We start from the raw sequence: 22298 nt of genomic DNA on the forward strand, positions 1-22298 counted from the left end.
TTGTAGATCTTCTTCGATGAGGTGTCTGTTAAGTTCTTTGGCCCTTTTTTTAATTGGGTTGTTTTATTGTTGAGTTTTAAAAATTATTTGTGTATATTAGACGGGAGTCCTATGTCAGATATTTGTTTTGCAAAAATTTTGTCCGTTTCTCTTTTCATTTTCTTACCATTATCTTTCACAAAGGAGAAATTCTAAATTTTAGTGAAGTCTCACTACCTTTTTGTTTCTGGATAGTGTGTTTAGTGCTATCTAAAAAGTCATTTCCAAATCTGGGGCCACCTTGATTTTCTCCTGTGTTGTATGCTAGAAGTCTTAAGGTTTTGCATTTTACATTTAGGTCTGTGATACATTTTGAGTTAATTCTTGTGAAAGGTGTAAGTTCTGTGTCTAGATTGTTTTTGTTTGTTTTTGGCATGTGGATGTCTAGTTCTCCAAGCACCACTTGTTGAAAAGATACCTTTTTTCCACTGAATTACTTTTGCTCCTTTGTGAAAGAGCGACTGTATTCGCGTGGGTCTGTTTCTAGGCCCTCTTCTGCTCCATTGATCTCTCTGTTCTTTGACCAGTACCACACTGTCTTTATTACAGTGACTTTATAGTAAATTTTGAAGTTGGGGAGTGTCAATTTTCTGAGTTTGTTTTTCTTCTTCAGTATTTTATTGGCTCTTCTGAGTCTTTTGCCTTTCCGTATAAACTTTATTGACATCCACAGAATAAACTTGCTGGGATTTTAATTGGGATTACATTGCATCTGTAGATTATGGATATAGAGTTCTTCATAATCCTTTATTATCCTTTTTTTTTTTAAAGATTTTATTTATTTATTTGAGAGAGAGAATGAGAGAGAGCACATGAGAGAGGGGAGGGTCAGAGGGAGAAGCAGACTCCCTGCCGAGCAGGGAGCCCGATGCGGGACTTGATCCAGGGACTCCAGGATCATGACCTGAGCCGAAGGCAGTCGCTTAACCAACTGAGCCACCCAGGCGCCCCTTTATTATCCTTTTTAACATTAACGAGATCAGTAATGATGGCCTTCCTTTTATTTCTGATATTAGTAATTTGTGCTGCTGCTTTTTTTTTTTCCTGGTTAACTTGGCTGCAGGTTTATCAATTTTATTGATCTTTCAAAGAACCAACTTGATATTCTCTATTGATTTCCTGTTTTCAGTTTCTTGGTTCCTGCTCTAGTATTTATTATCTCTTTTCTTCTGTTTGCTTTGGATTTAATTTGTTCTCATTTTTCTGGTTTCCTAAAATGGAAGCTTAGATTACTTGTTTTAAAGATGTTCATTCTTTTCTGATATATGTATCAATGCTGTAAGCTTCCTAATAAGCACTGCTTTTCGTGGATTCCACACATTTTACTAAAATACTAGTTCATTTTCACTTAGTTCAAAATATTTTAAATTTCTCTTGAGATTTCTTCTTTGACCCATGTATTATTTAGAAGTATGTTGTTAATCTCTACATATTTGGGGATTTTCTGGGTATTTTTCTATTACTGTTTTTTAATTCAACTTCATTGTGGTTTGAGAGCATACATTATATGATTTCTGTTTTGTTTTTGTTTTTGTTTTTTAATTAAGTAGGCTCCAGGCCCAGCATGGAGCCCAACTCGGGGCTTGAACTAACGACCCAGAGATCAAGACCTGAGCTAAGATCAAGAGTCAGACACTTAACCAACTGAGGCACCCAGCTGCCCCTGATATCTGTTATTTAAAAAATTTTTTTAAAGGTTTATTATTTATTTTAGAGAGAGAAAAAGAGAGAGTGAGAGAGTGCTCCAGCGGGAGCAGGGGGGCAGAGGGAGAGGGAGAGAGAGAATCCTCAATCAGACTCCCCGCTAAGCCCAGAGCCCGACGTGGGGCTTGATTCCAGGACCTTGAGATTGTGACCTGAGCCAAAACCAAGAGCCTGCCGCTTAACTGACTGAGCCACCCAGGTGCTCCTGTTATTTTAAATCTGTTAAGGTGTGTTGTACGATCCAGAATGTGGTCTGTCTTGGTGAATGCTCTGTGTGAGCCTGAGAAGAATGTGTATTCTATCGTTGATGTATTCTGCTGATGAAGTATTTTACAAATGTCAGTTAGGTACGATTGATGTTGCTTAGTTTTTCTGCCTGTTGGACCTGTCAGTTACTGATAGAGGGGTGTTGAAGTGTCCAACTACCATAATTCATTTGCCTGTTTCTCCTTGCAGTTCTGTTAGCTTTTACGTTATGTATTTTGATGCTCCGTTGTTAGGTGCATGAACAGTGAGGATTATTAAGTCTCATTGGATAAGTGATCCCTTTATCATTATGTAATCCCCTATTTATTCTTGATAATATTCTTTGCTCTAAAGTCTATCTGAAATTAATATGCCTATCTGGCTTTTCCTTTTTGTTTTTAAGTGTTAGCATGGTATATCTTTCTCTGTTCTGTTACTTTTAAACTATCAGTGGCTTCATATTTAAAGTGGGTTTATTTCAGACAACATAGAATCAGATCTTATTTTTTATTCACTCTGATAGTCTCCTTTAATTGGTATATTTAGACCATTCACATTTAAAATGATTATCAATATACTTGGATGAATTTTTATCTTATTTATAGCTTTTCTATTTGTTATCATGGTTCTTTGTTCTTTTTTGTCTTTTTCTGCTTTCTCTGGTTTTGGTGGAGAATTAGATTTTTCTTTCTTTTTTTTTTTTTTTTTTTACCTCTTCTAGCGTATCAGTTATATTTTTTTAATTTTTTAGTGGTTGCCCAAGAGTCTGCAATATACTTTACAGCTAATTTACTTTTTTATTTTTAAAATTTTTAAAAGATTTTATTTATTTATTTGACACAGAGAGAGACAGTGAGAGAGGGAACACAAGCAGGGGGAGTGGGAGAGGGAGAAGCAGGCTTCCTGCTGAGCAGGGAGCCCGATGTGGGGCTTGATCCCAGGACCCTGGGACCATGACCTGAGCCGAAGGCAGACGCTTAACGACTAAGCCACCCAGGCGCCCCTTTACAGCTAATTTAAATCTACTTTCAACTATACTACTTAATTGTACAGGCACTGTAAACAGTATTCTTTCTCTCTCTCTTTTTTTTTACAATGTCATTTAATGAATGAATGATTGATGGATTGATTGAGTGTCGTTGGCACACAGTTTTACATCAGTTTCAAGCATACAATGTAGTGATTTGACAAAGTTATACATTATGCTGTGTTCACCACAAGGTGGGTACTATCTGTCCTGATACATCACTATTACAGTATCATTGACTATATTCCTTATAGTCAATGTGCCTTTTATTCCTGTGACTTATGCTTACCTTCTGGCAACCATCAGTTTGTTCTCTGTATTTATAGGTCTGATTCTGTTTTTTGTTCGTTCATTTATTATTATGTTTTAGATTCCACTTATGAGTGGAATCATATAAAATTTGTCTTCCCCAGTCTGACTTATTTCACTTAGCATAATACACTTTAGGTCCATTCATATTGTCTCAAATGACATAACATCATTCTTTTTTATGGCTCTGTAATAATTCATGGATGTCGGTGTGTATATATATGTACACCATGTCTTCCTTATCCATTCGTCCATTGATGGACACTTAGACTGCTTCCATATCTTGACTATTGTTAATAATGCTGCAGTAAACATAGGGGTGCATATATCTTTTTGAATTAGTGAACAGTATCCTCATTCCTACCTCTTGTCACTTAGTACATTGCTGTCATTCATTTTATGTATTCATAAGCAATAATCAACCAATACATTGTTTGCTATAATTATAAAGTTATCTATGTGACTAGTTAATAATAACTTTATATAACTTTTATTCCTTTTCTAAATGTCTACCTTTCTTTATGTAGTTCTGAGTTTCTGACCTTTATTTCATGTTTACCATTTGCCTCTGAAGACCTTTTTTTTTTTTTTTTTTTTTAAGAGAGAGTGTGCATGCATGCATGTGTGAGTGGGAGCTGGGGGAAGGGACAGAGGGAGAGAATGAATCTTAAGTAGGCTCCACACTCAGCATGGTGCAGGGCTTGATCTCACGACCGCAAGCTCATGACCTGAGCCAGAACCAAGAGTCATGCTTAACCGACTGAGCCACTCAGGCACCCCCTGGAGAACTTCTTTTAATATTTTTTCTCAAAGCAAATCCATTGGCAATGGTTTCCCTCAATTTTTCTTAGTATGAGAAAGTCAAGGATAATTTTGCTGGGTGGAGACTTGGTGGCTGATGGGTTTGTTTCTTCAACACTTAAGTATTTGATTCTATTCTCTTCTTCCATGCATGGTTTCTGAAAAGAAGGCCAATGTAGTTTTTATTCTTGTTCATATATAAGTAGTGTTTTGTCTTTTTTTCCTCTCTGGATTCTTTAAATGTTTACTCTTTGTCTTTGATTTTCTTCAGTTTGAATATGGTACACCTAGGTACAAATTTTTTGGTAATTATACTTGTAGGTAAATAGCCTATCCTTAACTTTTGGTAAATATTCAAGGTGGATATGTTGGTTTGGTGGTTTGGGTCTATCATTAAATTTGGAAAATTCTCAGCCATTAGAACTTGAAGTATTTCTTCTGTTCCTTTCTCTCCCTCTTTTTTTTTTGGCTCTGGTATTCCTGTTATGTGTATATTATACCTATAGTAGTTGTCCCATAGTTTTTGGATATTCTGTTCCATTATTTTAATTCTTTTTTCTCTTTGTTTTTCAGTTTGTCAAGTTTATGTTGACTTATCTTCAAGCTCACATGACTGTGTCAAATCTGCTGATATGCTCATCAAAGACATTTATTGATCTGTTTGGATTTCTGACATTTCCTTTTGATTCTTAGAGTTGCCTTCTCTCTGCTTACGTTATGTGTTGGTTTCTTGCATGTTGGCTAATTTTCCACTAAAGCCTTCACATATCAATCAGAGTTATCTTCTGTCCCCATTCTGGTAATTCCAAAGGCTTTGTCCTGAGTCTGGTTCTGTTGCTTGCCTTGTCTCTTTAGACTATGTTTTTGCCTTTTAGTTTGCCTTGTAATTTTGTTGAAAGCCAGACATGATGCCTTAGGAAAAAGGAACTGAGGTAAAAAGGCCTTTAATGTGAGGTTTGTTTGCTGTACGTATAGGATTCATAGGCTAGAATTTCCTCCATTATTCTTGTTTTTGTCTTTCCTGTTGTCTTTGGGTTTCTTAGAGATTCCTTCTTAGTAGTGTTTGATCATTGTAGTTTTTTAGCTATAATCTTATCATGTGGGAACCCTATTGATGAGGTGTGGGAAGGGGAGAAGTTTTCTAAAATTCTGTTAGTAAGCTTGGGCTCCTGGGCCGTGACCTTCCAAAATGCTTTCCAGCATTTTTCTTTCCTTAGGTGAAATAGGAAGGTGAGAGGAGGCCGGAGTTGGGTATTACCTTCTCCCATGTTGGTTGGGGTCCAGTAAATCATTTCTTCTTTTTTAAGGAGAACAGAATGCTTTGGTCTCACTTCAGGGTTGTTGTGTATTCCCTTCCTCTGCAAGAAGCAACAAGGGATTTTTCTCATTGATTTTTCACCCTGAGAACCTGGTGGGGTTCCTAGAGCCTGGGTCCCCAGGAGTTTTTCTCTCTCACGCTATTTGATAGCATACTCTCTGAAATGAGTCAGCTACCCCATAAGCGTTCCTATCATTTGCTGGCTCTAGTGGCGGTTTCTGCTGTTGGGAAGCTGTGATTCTCAACCACCTGTCTCTACAGTTTCCAGTATGACGGTTTGCTCTGTGACCTCAGTTCTCTAATGGATCAAAGAATGGTTGCTTATATTCTGTTTAATCAACGTTTTTCTTGTGAGGATGGGAGTGATGCTAGCTGGAAACCAGATACAACTCTCATAAAGAATTATAATATGGTTCCATATTTTTTTTTTTAAAGATTTTATTTATTTATTTGAGACAGAATGAGAGAGAGAGAGAGAGAGCACACGAGAGGGGGGAGGGTTAGAGGGAGAAGCAGACTCCCCGCCGAGCAGGGAGCCTGATGCGGGACTCAATCCCGGGACTCCAGGATCATGACCTGAGCCGAAGGCAGTCGCTTAACCGACTGAGCCACCCAGGCGCCCTCATATTTTTTAATACATGGGCCATATCTAAACTTTTAGTGCATATATCCATTATTATACTCTCTCTGTTTAACTGTCATCTACCCTTAGTTGTACAGATACCTATATATTTTATACCTACATACATTTACACTGGCCCTCAAGTCAGTCTCTTTTGTTATTTTGATTGCTTGAGCTTCATATTTGATAGATTTTGTAGGAAGGGCCAAAAAATGAATATTTCCAGGGTTTTTTGCATGTTCATGATAGATAAGTGTTTGTACCCTTCTTACTTAAAGGTCAATTTTATTGGATTATAGACTCACAGTTTCTTTCCTGGAGGTTTTTTTGTTTTGTTTTGTTTTAAGATTTTATTTATTTATTTGAGAGAGAGAACACAAGTGGCGGGGTATGGGGGCAGAGGGAGAAGCAGACTCCCCACTGAGCAAGGAGCCTGACAGGGGGCTTGATCCCAGGACCCTGGGATCATAACCTGAGCTGAAGGCAGATGCTCAGTTGACTGAGCCACTCAGATGCCTCACAGATAGTTTGTTTTCAGTGTTGAGTTGTATAAGTTCTTTATATATTTTGGATATTAACCTCTTATTGGGTATATCGTTTGCAGATATCTTCACCCATTCAGTAGCTTGCCTTTTTGTTTTACTGATGGCTTCCTTCTTTTTGCAAAAGCCTTTTAGTTTGATGTAGTCCCAATAGTTTATTTTTGCTTTTGTTGCCCTTGCCTGAGGAGACAGATCCAAAAGTTGACTGTGTTTTATTTTAGGAGTTTTATGGTTTCATGTCTTACATTTAGGCCTTAAATCCATTTTGAATCTATTTTTTTATGTGGTATAAGAAAGTGGTTCAGTTTTTAAAAAAAATTTTTTATTGTTATGTTAATCACCATACATTACATCATTAGTTTTTGATGTAGTGTTCCATGATTCATTGTTTGTGCATAACACCCAGTACTCCATGCAGAACATGCCCTCTTTAATACCCATCACCAGGCTAACCCATCCTCCCACCCCCCCTCCCCTCTAGAACCCTCAGTTTGTTTTTCAGAGTCCATCGTCTCTTATGGTACATCTCCCTCTCCGATTATCCCCCCTTCATTCTTCTCTTCCTGCTATCTTCTTTTTTTTTTCCTTAACATATATTGCATTATTTGTTTCAGAGGTTCAGATCTGTGATTCAACAGTTTTGCACAATTCACAGCGCTCACCATAGCACATACCCTCCCCAATGTCTGTTATCCAGCCACCCCATCCCTCCCACGCCCCACCACTCCAACAACCCCCAGTTTGTTTCCTGAGATTAAGAATTCCTCATATCAGTGAGGTCATATGATACATGTCTTTCTCTGATTGACTTATTTTGCTCAGCATAACACTCTCCAGTTCTATCCACGTTAATGCAAATGGCAAGATCTCATTCCTTTTGATGGCTGCGTAATATTCCATTGTATATATATACCACATCTTCTTTATCCATTCATCTGTCGATGGACATCTTGGCTCCTTCCATAGTTTGGCTATTGTGGACATTGCTGCTATAAACATCGGGGTGCACGTACCACTTCGGATCCCTACATTTGTATCTTTGGGGTAAATGCCCAGTAGTGCAATTGCTGGGTCGTAGGGTAGCTCTATTTTCAACTTTTTGAGGAACCTCCATACTGTTTTCCAGAGTGGCTACACCAGCTTGCATTCCCACCAACAGCGTAGGAGGGTTCCCCTTTCTCCTCATCCCCGCCAACATCTGTCCTTTCCTGACTTGTTAACTTTAGCCATTCTGACTGGTGTGAGGTGGTATCTCATTGATTTGGATTTCCTTGATGCCAAGCGATGTTGAGCACTTTTTCATGTGTCTTTTGGCCATTTGGATGTCTTCTTTGGAAAAATATCTGTTCGTGTCTTCTGCCCATTTCTTGATTGTATTATTTGTTCTTTGGGTGTTGAGTTTGATAAGTTCTTTATAGATTTTGGGTAAGCCCTTTATCTGATATGTCATTTGCAAATATCTTCTCCCATTCTGTGGGTTGTCTTTTGGTTTTGTTGACTGTTTCTTTTGCTGTGTAAAAGCTTTTTATCTTGATGAAGTCCAAATAGTTCATTTTTGATCTTGCTTCCCTTGCCATTGGCGATGTTTCTAGGAAGAAGTTGCTGCGGCTGAGGTCGAAGAGGTTGCTGCCTGTGTTCTCCTTTAGGATTTGGATGGACTCCTGTCTCACGTTTAGGTCTTTCAACCATTTGGAGTCTATTTTTGTGTGTGGTGTAAGGAAATGGTCCAGTTTCATTCTTCTGCATGTGCCTGTCCAATTTTCCCAACACCATTTGTTGAAGAGACTGTCTTTTTTCCATTGGCCATTCTTCCCTGCTTTGTCAAAGATTAGTTGACCATAGAGTTGGGGGTCCATTTCTGGGCTGTCTATTCTGTTGCATTGATCTATGTGTTCTCAATGGGGAAAAACAGAGAGCTTTCCCCCTAAGGTCAGGAACACGGCAGGGATGTCCACTATCACCACTGCTATTCAACATAGTACTAGACGTCCTAGCCACAGCAATCAGACAACAAAAAGAAATAAAAGGCATCCGAATCGGCAAAGAAATCATACTCTCTCTTTACCTTTCACCATGACATTTTAATTATGTGTCTTGGTCTGAGTTTCTTTGGGTTCATCTTGTTTGTGACTTTCTGTGATCCTGGAACTGGATGGCTCTTTCCTTTCATAGGTTAAGGAAGTTTTTAGCTCTTAATTCTTCAGATGAGTTTTCTTTCCCTTTCTCTCTGTCTACTTTGGGGACCCTTGAAATGGAACGTTGTATGCATGATGTTGTACAGAGAGGTCTCTTAAACTGTTCTGTTTAAATTTTTTTTTTTTTTTCCCTTGGGTGATTCCACTCCCCTGCCTTCTAGGTCACTGATCTGTTCTTTTGCATCCTCAATTCTGCTGTTGATTCCCCCTACTATATTTTTCATTTCAGTGATTGTATTCTTCAGCTCTGAGTGGTTCTTTTTTATATTTTGTCTTTTTCTTCAAGTGAGAAAGTGTGTTTATCCATTTTTCTCCCAAGTTTGATGGTTTTCTTTATAAACATGATTTTGAACTCTTTATGAGGTAGATTGTTTATTTTCCTTTCATCTAGTTCTTTTCCCAAGATTCTGTGTTATTCTTTCATTTGGAACATATTCCTCCGCCTCCTCATTTTGCCTGATTCTGATTGTCTCCCTGTACTAGGTTGATCACTTACATCTCTCTGTCTTGAAGGAGTGGCCTTCTTAGAAGATGTCATGTTGGGCACAGAAGTGCAGTCCCCTTGGTTACCAGAACCAGGATTTCCTAGGATGTCCCCTGTGTGGGCTGTGTGTGCCCTTCTATTATGTGTGGACCATGACTGTCAGTGGGCATGCTGTTTAGGGGTTTGCTCCCAGTGTGGCTGGCTGTGAGGCCACGGGTTGGAGTGGTTGGGATCCCTGCCCCAAATGGCAGCCACTTTGAGTGGGGCAGTGGTTCAGACAGAGGCCATTTGCTGAGTGGATGTAGCAGGTTAGGGACTATTTTGAATGGGTATCTGCAGAGGCAGGTGGGTTGGGTGGGCTGGTCTGTAGGGGAATCCTGAGGCAAAGTAAGTTGTACTAGCAAGGTAGGTGGATAGTGTCAGAAATGGCATCTGCCAGTGCTCAGCCAGGTAGGCAGGAGAGTAAGAAAAATAGCAATCACCAGTGCTTCCATTCCTGGAAGAAGTTCCTTTAGATCCCTGTTTCTCCAGCATACCCCCTAAAATTAGTCATAAATCTTCACATTTGGCCCAGGTACTTTTCAAACTGCTGCTTCTTTGATGGATCTTAGAGCGAGTGAATCTGTGTGTGGCTTCTTTAGGAACTGAGTCTTGGTTTCCTGCAGCCCTAGAGAGCTCTCCCTGAGTTAAGCACTCCTGATTTACAAAGCCAGACATTGTGGGGACTTGTCTTCCCAGTGCAGATGCCCCGGGAGGGGCTGCCTGATGTGGGTCTTGAACTTCTCACTTCTCAGGGAGGACCTCTCTCTGATAACCCTCCCACCTGTGGGTCGCTGTGCCAGGGGTGTGGGTCCCAACCAGACCGAGTCCCTGCCTCTCCCTTCTTGATGTGGCTTTTTCCTTATGGCTTTAGCTGTGGAATGGCTGTTCTCATAGTCTTCATGTCATTCTCAGAGAGAGTTGCTCTGTGTGTGTTGGAGAAATGTCAGTGGAAGCAGAGAACCACTGCCCCACCAGAGAAATGAGGAATCAGAGAGAAATATCTACCATTGGACCCTAGGAAGGAAAAAAAAAACAAACTTCTGCCCTACCTGTTTACCTGCAGGGATACATGAAAGTTGAGAATGTATCATCTTGTCTGAATTGGAAAGCATGCACATTTGATACTGTCCAGGTCTTCATTTAAAAAAAAAATTATTTAAATTCCAGTTAGTTAACATACAGTGTAATATTAGTGTCAGGTGTACAATGTAGTGATTCAACACTTCAGTGTAACACTCAGTGCTCATTACAAGTGCCCTCCTTAACCTCCTTCGCCTGTTTCATCCATCCTCCCACCCACCTCCCCTCTGCTAACCATCTATAGTTAAGAGTCTGTTTCTTCATTGGCCTCTCTCTCTTTTTTCCCCCTTTGCTTGTTTGTTTTGTTTCTTAAATTACACATACAAGTGAGATCATACGGTATTTGTCTTTGTCTGGCTTTTTTTTGCTTAGCATCATGCTCTATGGATCCATCCATGTCTTTGCAAAAGGCAAGATATCATTCTTTTTTATGGCTGAGTAATATTCCATTGCATATATATATATATATATATATATATATATATATACACACACACACACATACACACCACATTTTCTTTATTCATTCATCAGTTGATGGACATTTGGTCTGTTTCTGTAATTCAGCTACTGTAGATGCTGCTGCTCTAATCATTGGGGTACATGTATCCATTTGAATTAGTATTTGTTTGTATTCTTTGGGTAAATACCTAGTAGTGCAATTCCTGGATCACAGGGTAGATCTGTTTTTAACTTTTTGAGGAACCTCCATACTGTTCTCCACAGCGGCTGCACCAGTTTGCATTCCCACCAACAGTGCACGATGCTTCCTTTTTTTCCACATCCTTGCCAACACCTGTTCTTTTTTGTGTTGTTGATTTTAGCCATTCTTCATTTTGGTAAAAAATGAACCTATGGATTAAGCCTCTTATTTATCTTTTGGATGTCTGGAAATGTTGTACAGTTGGCTGTTTGTTGACATGTTTGCTTTATTTGGCCAATAAAAACCAGAGCGAGAATTGATCAGGTTTTAGTCTGGAAACAAACTTTTTTTTTTAAATTTTATTTTATATTTTTTATTTATTAACATATAATGTATTATTTGTTTCAGAGGTGCAGGTCTGTGATTCGTCAGTCTTACACAATTCACAGTGCTCACCATAACACATACCCTCCCCAGTGTCCATCACCCACCCCACCCATCCCTCCCACCCCTCTCCCCTCCAGCAACCCTCAGTTTGTTTCCTGAGATTAAGGGTCTCTTATGGTTTGTGTCCCTCTCTGGTTTCATCTTGTTTCATTTTTCCCTCCCTTCCCCTATGATCCTCTGTCTTGTTTCTCAAATTCTTCATGTGAGTGAGATCATGTGATAATTGTCTTTCTCATTGACTTATTTCGCTTAGCATAATGCCCTCTAGTTCCATCTACGTCATTGCAAATGGCAAGATTTCATTTTTTTGATGGCTGCATAATATTCCATTGTGTGTGTGTGTGTGTGTGTATATGTATATATATATATATACACACACACACCACATCTTCTTTATCCATTCATCTGTTGATAGACATCTAGGCTCTTTCCATAGTTTGGCTATTGTGGATACAACTTTTAAAGGGTTGTCTGTGCTGACTGGCTCTGAAACCATGGCAAGGTTGCTTAACCTCCCTGTGCCCCATTTTTCTGATCTAGAATTGGGAGGGGGGTGGTGGATAATTGTACTGCCAGGAAGGGTCACTGTGAGGAGTAGATGAGGTGGTAAAGTTCTGGTATAGTGCCAGCCACATCTTAAGCATTTGGCAAACAATAAGTTTTTGTTGTTATTCCCTTATTTTAACAGTTTTGATTCTAGTGAGTGGCTATAAAGTGCCCCGCGTAGCACATTGACACAGTAGGCATTACATAAATACTGGTTCATTCTTACCTTTTCTCTATTGTTTCACAGAATCAAATAATTTAATTCAGCCTTTCATTTTCAAGATGAGAAATTGTGTGCTCTAGAGAATTCGAGTGATTTTCTCAGGATCTCATGGGATTGGGATCTGGATCTCAAACTGCTTGAATCTGGGTATTCTTTGCTTTGAGTCACTTTACATAACTGTCATATTTTATTCAAGATAGAATGGAGTTTTCCATACTTTTTATTACAATTGGAATATCTACCATCTTGAAAAGCGTGCCCCGTCCAGGGGTGGATGTGGAAAGAAGCAGCTCAAGCTGGAATCTGGAAAACTCCATTGTAGTTGCAGTTCTGATTCTGGTGGTCTTTGTAACTTGAGAACAACCACTTCACTACTCTGGGCCACAGTTTCCTTATCTATAAAGTGAGGGGCTTACGCGTTTTGATTTCTAGGATTCTATAACTGATATCTAAAAATACACTTTTTTGTGTTCCACAAATAACATAGTTTATGCTAGAATAATTAATACAAATAAGCAAAACAAAGGAAGATAGGTAGGTAGGTGGATACAGAATAAAACTGAGTCTGGACCTTGAAGATGTGACTAAGCCTGAAAAAACTTTCAAGCATTTCCCTTTTCATGGGAGTTTCATATCACCTCCTCTCCTTTACGGCACTTATATTCCGTAAGGTATCAGAGTATTTTACTGCATCCCCTTATTATTACAGGGTAATCTCGTTGAGGGCAGTGACTGTCTCACTCCTATTCTATCCCTGTCACAATGCCTACGTTCGGTCTTGTGAAACAGACCTAACTGACGAAGCATTTGGTAATACCATCCTGCTTACACCTCTGGAGCAATTAATGAATGTGGGGCTTGCTGCATTTTTCTCTCTGATTCTCCTGGGCATCTTCAGAAATATAATTTTTCTTTGTCTTTTTTCCTGAGGGAGAGACTCTGAAGTGATGTGTTTGAACAGGAATGATGTGGGCTCCACGTTTTTAATAACACAGTGGCTTGGGTCTGGTATCTTTGGACTTAACATCCCGGTGAGCACAAAGCACCTAGTCAGTGACCAGCTCATCGGGCTTCTCAGCACACGTGACTTCTCTGCTCTTATTTATGTATCCAAAGAGGTATCCCATTTTTTTTTTCCAGCCATCACATATATTAAATTGCTTTCTGTTGAATGAAAGAGCAGTTGATTATGGTTGTTAGACCCTTTATCTGCAAATAGTATAATTCGGTCAAATAACTGATTTCAAAAACTTGCTACTACAGAATTTTCAACTCACTGCAATAATTAATGGTGAAGTAAAGGAAAGTTTTCGTATCATGGTGATTTTTTAAAAGTTTTAAGTTATGAACAGTATTCAAAAGAAAAATGTTTTTATGATTCTGGGTGTGTTGATGAATATGATATTTGTATTATATCTTGGTATCGAACATTTTATTTTCTGTCTTCACTTTGATATATTGGCAAAAGCTGCATATTTAAGAAGATCTGGATCTGTGTCTTACTACCAAGGGTGAAATAATTTCAGCCATGTGACACAGACAAGCATTTTAATCATGCATCATGGAGACGCAGAACCCAAATTGGTCAGCATTGCTTTCAGATGCTGACGTCTGGCTGGCTTCCACATTCCTATGGAGTCTCCAAATCACGGTTATTTAGGGCTGTAGCTGTGCTAGCCTCCTGGGGAGCCAGGGTAGAAAAACCATTTGAACCATCCTATATTTCAAATTCAAATCAATTCCTCTTTCTGGCCTGTAACTGAATTAGTAGAGGATACTATTTGTGATGGAATCTGTGGTTGCCCAGAATTTGAATCATGCCCCTGGAGTTGCCAAACCAGGCAGCGCTCTTTGAACATCCAGAAGTATGGTGGTTCTTCTAACATGGCAATCTTTGCTACCACAACCTTTGCTACCCGAAGGGGGTAAAGCATTTGCCTTTTGCTGATAGCGATGTCTCTCTGCTTCCATTTGGGGCTCCATCTGTGAGATGGACTGGAAGTTACAGTCCAGTTTCTGTGACCACTTACAGAACCTTTCCTTTGGTGCTCAGACGAGGCCAGTTCTGACCGAAGGCAAGATCGCAGACACTTTCAAGTCCCACATCATGTGACGTGTTTTCAGGCCTCATTCCCCTTGGTTCCCTCTGGCTGTGTTTTTCCCCTCTGGATGGAAATGTCATTCTGCAAAGCTAGAACTTTTTTTTTTTTAACCTTCTCTGAATTGCTACCAGAGGAGTCATTTGCTTTCTCTTTTGCCAAATAGGAGATGATATAGACAATTTCCAGTGTGCCCCATCATTGTGATATGTTAGGTTATTTTGAAAACAAGTCTATAATGTCATCTTAGGGTGCTGTGGATCTCATCATGCATTTTTTTTTCTTTTCTTATGCTGCCCACTTTATGCCAAAAAGAAGGAAAAAGCCAAGCTGATTTTAAATAATATCTGCTTCCATGTGTTATCTGGAAATTATGATTCTTTTCGTAGGAATATTTAGTTCTTTGAGTTTTCTGGATTTATTCCATTAAAATACTGGCTGCCCCCTACAGTCCTGTTCTTTGGTGTGTTTTCCATCTGTTTGCTCAGGGAAGCCTGGGATTGTTTCCATAACCTCCTGTTTCCATGTCCTGCAAGTCCAGCGACCATGGGTGGCGTGCCCTCTGCCCTAAGGCATTTTTGGATGTGTCATCCCATAATAAGTAACATTTCCTGAACTACCCACTGTCCTTTCTGATAGACTGCTCTTGTGTCCACGTTCCTTTCATCCCTTACGTTTGAGCATTTTGGTCCATGTTCTCTGTTCCCTAAATTGAGTGAGTATTTAGTTTTCATCCAAACCAGGATGGTTTTGAGGACAGTCCGCATAATCCAAGACTTTCCCCAGGCTCCCCAGGATGTACAGTAGATATTCCTTCTTAGAGAATTTCCAAGATAGAGCCTGTTGGCATTCTGAGTGGGATGAGTGCCTGCATGAGTCTTTGATTATGTTTCTTGTGAAATTATTAAACCGGCCAGTTCCTTTCTGAGCATTTTCCTGCTGATTCCCTTTTTGGCTGGAGAACAAACAGTCATAAATCCTGTGTTACGGTGCCAGCAACCTCACCCTGTCCCCCCTTCCCTTACAAACACCTCCTTTCCAACAATGTGGTTTCCCACTGTTCATTTTGGCCTGAGACCGTGTTCACCCAAAGACCAGTTCTAAAGGCTGGAGGCAGAACGATAGCCAAGGCACTGTAACCTTTAACTGTGTATGTCAACACACTTCTTAGTTATTTGGTTGATTTCTGAAATGTATTCTCTTTTGAAAATGCCTACGCAAAGCCTAGTTTAATATTGCTTGAGGAATTTTAATAACAGTTTGTTCTCACTGTTCTGGTGCTGCTCATTCTTGAAAGCATGTTATTCACACCGTGGAAGATCTCCCAGTGTGTGATTAAGGTTTGCAAGGCAGGTCAGTGGGTACAGCCCGCTTCCATTTTCCCAACACGTTTGACCATGGCAGCTTTTGTGCTTTTAAATAATCCATCCTATTTTGGTAGACACTTTCTCCCTTCTTTTTTAACAGCACGGTTTCCATACAAGACTCACAATGAACTCACCATTGCCAAGTGGAGGGGAGTGGTGGGTTGTATAAATACGTGTGTTGCAACTCAGCCTTTGCCTGTTACCAGGCTTTGTGATAGAGTCTGTGATCTTGATTCTGTCCAACTTAACTGCCCTCCCCGCAGACCTAGCCTGCAGTCCTTTGTTGCCCTAAATATTTTCTCAAAGATCTTTTATGAACTTTTTCTTTACTGCTCTAATTTCTTCTCCCTCTTACGTCGTTTAACATGTAGCTCCGTAACGATAGTGAGGAAGACCAATGCATTCTCGTGGTGTTATCAGGTGAGGCAACAACACAGAAAAAGAACTTTGAAACTTGGTCACTTTCTCTCCTGCCGGATGCTTGTCGAAGGGACACAAGGAAATGGTGGGAGAGAACCAGCCTTCCCTAAGTAAATCTTTCATTGTGAATGGTAGCTGGGAGAAAGAACAAAAAAATTTTTTTCTAATGAGTTGTGATATTTTAGGAAAACTTAAGACAGAGATGGGAGGATTGTTCATTTTCTTTTGTGATCAGGATTGATTTCTATGACACTCGGAGGGAGTGGTGGGCTAGTGTGTTAGGCTGCTAGTTGTCTGCCACTTTCAGTTTGCCCCATTTTGGTTGGTAGTAAAACCCCTACTTTTTAGCAGGCACGGGGTCACCTAGAATATAGACTCCATTTCCCTGCCTCCCTTGCAAAGCAAGGCCTCACTGGATTATAAAATGGTGATTAATCGATTGCAAGTGGAATTGCCATGTGCACCTTCTTGGAAGCCTTCTTTTTTTGTCTTCCTGAAGGGAGTGCAGATACGATGGCGAAGCTCAGGCAGCCGTCTTGAAGCATGAGGTGGGAGCCACGTGTTGGGATGGTTGAGCAGCAAGGTACTGGGAACCTCTGGATTGCCTGTGTGTAAGTGAGAGACAGACCCCCATTGTGCGCACCCCTGTTAATTTGTGGCTTGTTCTCACATGATGGTGACTGTACATCTTAACTGGTACATCTGTGAATCTTTTTCATCTGGTGTGGTAGGACGGTAGCTCTTTGAGATATTTTTTCCCCCATCTCAGACTGTCTGCTTCAGAGATAGAGGAACACTTAATTGGTGGACAAGGAATCTTAACTCTTACAAATAAAAACATGCAAGATCTTCTGCAGTGTTTAAAATCTTAAGCATCGTGTGAGAAGCTGCTGTTGTGACTGTTGAAAACCAGGAAAATGCTCTTCTCCTTCCCCATTGCTTTGCGTTTCCCCTTTCCCGATAGTTCAGTCCTAAGGCCAGTGGGTGGGACAGAAAGAGAGGTGGTCAGGGTCGGGAGCACTGGTGACCTAGAGCTGGGGGTGGGGACCCGAGTGGGGTGAGTTGAGCATCTGTGCAGGTGTGGGAGCCTGGCCTGCGAGGTCCCAGCCCCAGCAGGACAAGGAGGGTGTCGCTGTGGAGGGGCAGGTGGGCAGGGGAGTCTGAGCAGAGCGTGAAGGTATCCCGGCAGGAGGGAGGGGTTGTGGGGGAGATTGGTTACTGAATTGATTTTGAAGTTGGAGAGGTTGAAAGGACTCCAGTTCCACAGACCCCACCCACTTATGGAGTTATTAAAGGCACAGGATCTGGCTTAGCAGGCCTAAGGAAGCCTGGGTGAGCCCCCGGGGCATCATAGGCTCTGTGGGGCTGCTCCCCAGAGTCGTTTCTTCCTTGCTCAGGACATGTTTGCTGTCCACATGATGAGCCACCAAGATGTGTGTGAGGAATGTGAGTTTCAGATAGCCTGGCCAGAAGTGTCCAGCATTGTCTTTCATGCTCGACTGGTCCTGTGCCCCATAGCCAGGTGTAAGCCATCAGTCTACACATCCCTAAACAGTGTAAACAAGCTGGCCGTGGGGGTTTCCTGGGTGTCTTCAACTTTAAGCTGAACATCACACGTTGCTAGCCAGCCTCCTCATCTTGATCTTGACCAAGAATCTGTACCAAACTTCCAGGGGCCCCTGCAAATAAGCGTAGAGCTGTCTCGGTCTAGCTGTAAGAGAACTCTCTTCCGTGCAGCTATATATAGGGTTATTGATTACATAGTAAGTAGGTTAGAGGTAACGGAAGCGAGAGTTCTGTTAGAGATGGGAATCACAAATACAGAGGGAAGAAACTGGAATGAACTGTGTCATGTTGTATTGGAGCTGGAGAAATTGTCGTGAAGCCAGGGTTTTCAATAATATAGTGAAATCAGTAGAGAGAGAGAGAGAGAGAGAGAGAGTGTGTGTGTGTGTGTGTGTGTGTATTCTCAAGCTCTGTCCACTGAGAGGAGCTGAGAATACTGAGCCCCAAATAGCAATGAGCACATCTGGTGCCCAGATTTTGTCTTATAAATACCAGTTTCCACAAAAAGGAACCAGAGCTCATTAGAGAAATGGTGATTTCGGGGCTATGGCTGAAAAAGGACAAGATGAGCCTGAATATCTTGTCCCAGGAAGTGGCAAAGTGCTCAGGGAGCAGTGGGGACCATCAGAAGGCTCAGGGCCGGCTTGGACCGCCAGATCGGGCAGTTGGAACACCAACATAAGTAAGAACGATAGATAATAATCCACTGACTGAAATAGGAAACCACAAGGCCATCCAGATACAAAGAAATAAATTGCAATTTCTCAGCAGCCACAGTCTTGACATTTTGGACTGGATGGTCCTGAGGAGCTAAAACTATGCCCTGCCCGACTGTCCTTCCAGAAGCACCCGGACTGTTTCGTGCTCCAGAGATTCCTGCAGCGGAGCGAGCAGGCTGCCTCGTGCCCTGGAGGATGTGAGGCAGCATCCCAGGCCTCCTCCCCTCGGGGTGCCTCTGCCGCAGACCAGTGCTGGCTCATACAGACACAGTGTGGGAAACTTAGGTTTTCAGCGGCCGTGGTTGGTAGAATCAGAAACGTTGCCGGACATTGCCAGCGGTACCATGAGGGTAAAGATTGCTGTGGTTGGGGATCGTGCACCACACGTGACGCCGGATATTTATAAAGTTCTGAAGTACCCTCCCGTCCTCAAACCCCGTTCTCTCCAAATGCTTATTAATTACAAAGGGGAAAAGAGTACATGTTCAGTGGAGAAGCCTGGCAGACGTCAGCAATCCAGGGAAGATGGTCAGCGACAGGACGAACTGAAGTTGTGCCCACCTGATAGGACACATCGAGGAGAACCCCACGTTTCCTTGACATTGCTGCCAAAGAGGCTTAACCTCAGTCTAACCGTGAACACACAAATTGACGAATCTACATGGAGGTTGTAATATAGAATAATTTGGCCTGCAGGCAGGCTTCCCAGTTGCCACAGTCGTGAAAGGCAGGGAAAGAGAAGTGCGGACAAGAGATGATCTGAGAGACCCCCTAGCTGCACGCAGCTGGATTGTGAACCGGATTGTTTTTTTCTACAAGAAGTGATTGGGGCGTCGGGTGAAACTGGGGTGAGGGCTGAGGAGTAGGTGGTGATGACGTGTAATGGGAAAATCAGGCCAGCCATGTGCTCTTGAAAGGTCGGGGCAGGAAAACAGGTACCTGTACTGCATTTTGAATTTTCTATAACTTTGCAATGGCTGAAAAAAAAAAAAAAGAAACCTACTCAAAAGTTGTGGTCAAGGGTGATATTCTTGTTTTCTTCCCAACATGCTGGGATCCAACATGGAGACCCTTCTTGAGAAAAATTTTTGTCTTCTTACTTCTTAGGGAAAAAACTCTGAGGCATTAATATAATAATGTTCTTAGAGAAAGAATATTGGAAAAATGTCTAAATCTGTTTAATATATAAAATATGTATTTAATAGAGGGAAGGGGTGGGGGATGGGTTAGCCTGTTGATGGGTATTAAGGAGGGCACGTTCTGCATGGAGCACTGGGTGTTATATGCAAACAATGAATCATGGAACACTACATCAAAAACTAATGATGTACTGTATGGGGATTAACATAACAATAATAAAAAAATATGTATTTAAAACTTACTGTTTAAAACATATGCTGATCATCCCACGAAGTTTTAGAGCCCAAAATGGAAGGCAGGTCGCTTTTCTCTTGGATTTTTTTTTTTTTCTTTCTTGTGGATCTGTATTGTCTTTCTTTATAAAGTTGGACAAACCATCTTTTAAGCAAGTCTCATCTTGTTCCGTTTAAACCTCCATGAGATTGTTGGGAACTGGTGAACAATCTGCGGGTGCTTTGAAACATCAACCAAAATAATTTGAGGGGAAAGTTTTTTCCTATTCATCACTCGGTAGCGTGTAGAAGAATTTCTGGGTGGCCAGTGGGCACAGGTGAAGTGACATGCTCCCTGTTTACTGGGACATGATCTTTCCGTCTTCCTATGATGTTCCCTTTGGGACAGGTGAGGCGCTGTGCCTCTCCACGCTTGTTCCTGAGACGGATCGCTCAGGCTAGGCCAGTGGTGCGGGTCTCAGCGCAAAGCTAACTGGCCCTTGTAATGTTTGATCCTGTGACATTAATCCCATTAGCTCTAACCCGCTGTGCTAATTGCATAACTTTTCTTAATTTGGCATAACATTTAACAGACAGTGTTACATGAAACCTTGCTTCTTTTTTTAGGGCAGTAACACTTCAACCTGTGAAGATAATTTAATGCTTTACCTTGTAGGAGTGTGGGGATAATTTGGGTACATTTACTGACTGTGATTTTTTTTTTTTTATTTTGCAGTCTCTTTAGCCCACATCACTCAGCTGGTCCTCAGCCACAACAAGCTAACAAGTGAGTTAACTTTACCATTGGTTACACAGTTTCTGACTTGTAGGTAATATTGTGATACTGCTGATTCTTTTGTTTCCTTTAAAGATTCTAATGACAGGTGTTATTTGGGGAAACCTAAAATCATTTTTGGTGTCCGTGCGATACACGAGCATCTTCTCCTGTATTTTGTACTTCGCTCTGTTTTTTTTTTTTTTTTTAACTTTGCATGTTTTGAGGATTCTTTCCTCACATGTGTAAACTGAAGGAAGAACATCATGACGTTGCTTCTCAGGAAATGGTTCCTTTCAGGGCTGATAAGTGTTCCAGTGACCTCAACTGCCAGGCGATTCACAAGTGTTTCATGGAAAAATAAAAACTTGTTAAAAAATATTAGAGTTGGGGCGCCTGGGTGGCTCAGTCGTTAAGCGTCTGCCTTCGGCTCAGGTCATGATCCCAGGGTTCTGGGATCGAGCCCCGCATCGGCTCCCTGCTTGGCGGGAAGCCTGCTTCTCCCTCTCCTGCTCCGCCTGCTTGTGTTCCCTCTCTCGCTGTCTCTCTCTCTCTGTCAAATAAATAAATAAAATCTTAAAAAAATATATTAGAGTAAGAGTTCTTGGCTTTCTCTGTACTTCCCCCAAAAGGAGAATATTTAACTGTTGCTCTATTTCTCAGATGGGGGGAACCCCCCACAAAATATGGAAGTTATGTAAGTTGGCATCTGCATTTTTCACATTTTTGAGTCTGGTTCCCAAGAAGAATTCTCTGGAGCCTGGGTTGTGTCATGGCATGGTTAACATACAGGAGAACTGATAGTTGTTTTTATGAAAATATCTCATGTGAATGATAATATGCCATCTTATCCCTAGAGCTATGACTTTAAAGATTTTAATGACAGGGACCAACTCTCCTTTCTCATTCCTAATTGACTGTCACTTCTTTGTGCGTGCCATATTTCCTGCAGACTTGAATGATTTTCTAATCATGTGGCAAGAATTTGTTAGGGCGCTTTCTGAGTCCCGTGAAATTGAGCTGAATGTCATGTTGAGGGATTTGTCACGTGAATTTATGTGTGTATGTGCATTATGTACAGCTCGAGGCTATGTCACCGAGCTGTTGATTGTTGAGAACTAAGAGGGCAGTTAGGGCCCTTTGTGTGTGGGGAAACAGGCAGATTTAGTTCATTTTTAACTAAAAGCACATATTTGTAAGGCCAAGGCAGAGTGACACGATCGTCACATATGAGTAACGGTGGTCACAGAAGCTGAAAGTGAGGGCTCTACGTCACATGTGATCATTTTTGTAACCGGTAATATGCTGCCAGTTTCATGGTTTTCATAACAAAGGATCGTCTTGTCCACTGAGACCATAATCCCAGTTTAGAGGGGATTTGCAGTTTGTCTTGAAAGGTGGACAGCATGATCGCTGAATTCCCTGAAGCTGTTGCACAGTTCATAAAAATATTTAATTACCAAGCTTCCCGTGGTTAGATTTGCATCATCAGCAGAGTGAAAAAAGTGTACATTTAAACAAGAAGCAAAACACGCTCCATTCGTATTACATCACTAATTGATCTGTTCTTTAAAACAAAAAACCAAACCAAAACAAAAAAAACCTTTCAGATTTTTCAGTCATTGTTTATTTCTTTTCACATGTCCACAAAGATAGAAATTTCAGGGATCAGTGGATCAGTTTCTTTCTCCAGGCATATAATACGAGATTAATTTAGAGAGGCATAAAAACG

General features: G+C 41.0%; 1 protein-coding gene across 2 annotated transcripts in view; it reads left to right on the top strand.

Moving 5' to 3' along the window:
- The window catches only part of RSU1 (Ras suppressor protein 1), a 193226-nt gene that overhangs the window by 14082 nt on the left and 156846 nt on the right, over positions 1-22298 (top strand). The window contains exon 3 of one of the 2 annotated variants that reach the window (XM_064592009.1): positions 20528-20578. The exons of the other annotated variant lie outside the window; for it this stretch is intronic. Within the exon in view, the coding sequence (XP_064448079.1) occupies positions 20528-20578 (51 nt within the window). The remainder of the gene's footprint in view (positions 1-20527; positions 20579-22298) is intronic. 2 annotated transcript variants of the gene reach the window in all.

The sequence above is a fragment of the Mirounga angustirostris genome, unplaced genomic scaffold, assembly GCF_029215605.1.
Source record: "Mirounga angustirostris isolate CCGP_5_RB_7025 unplaced genomic scaffold, mMirAng1.0.hap1 SCAF_5, whole genome shotgun sequence".
Lineage (NCBI taxonomy): Eukaryota > Metazoa > Chordata > Mammalia > Carnivora > Phocidae > Mirounga > Mirounga angustirostris.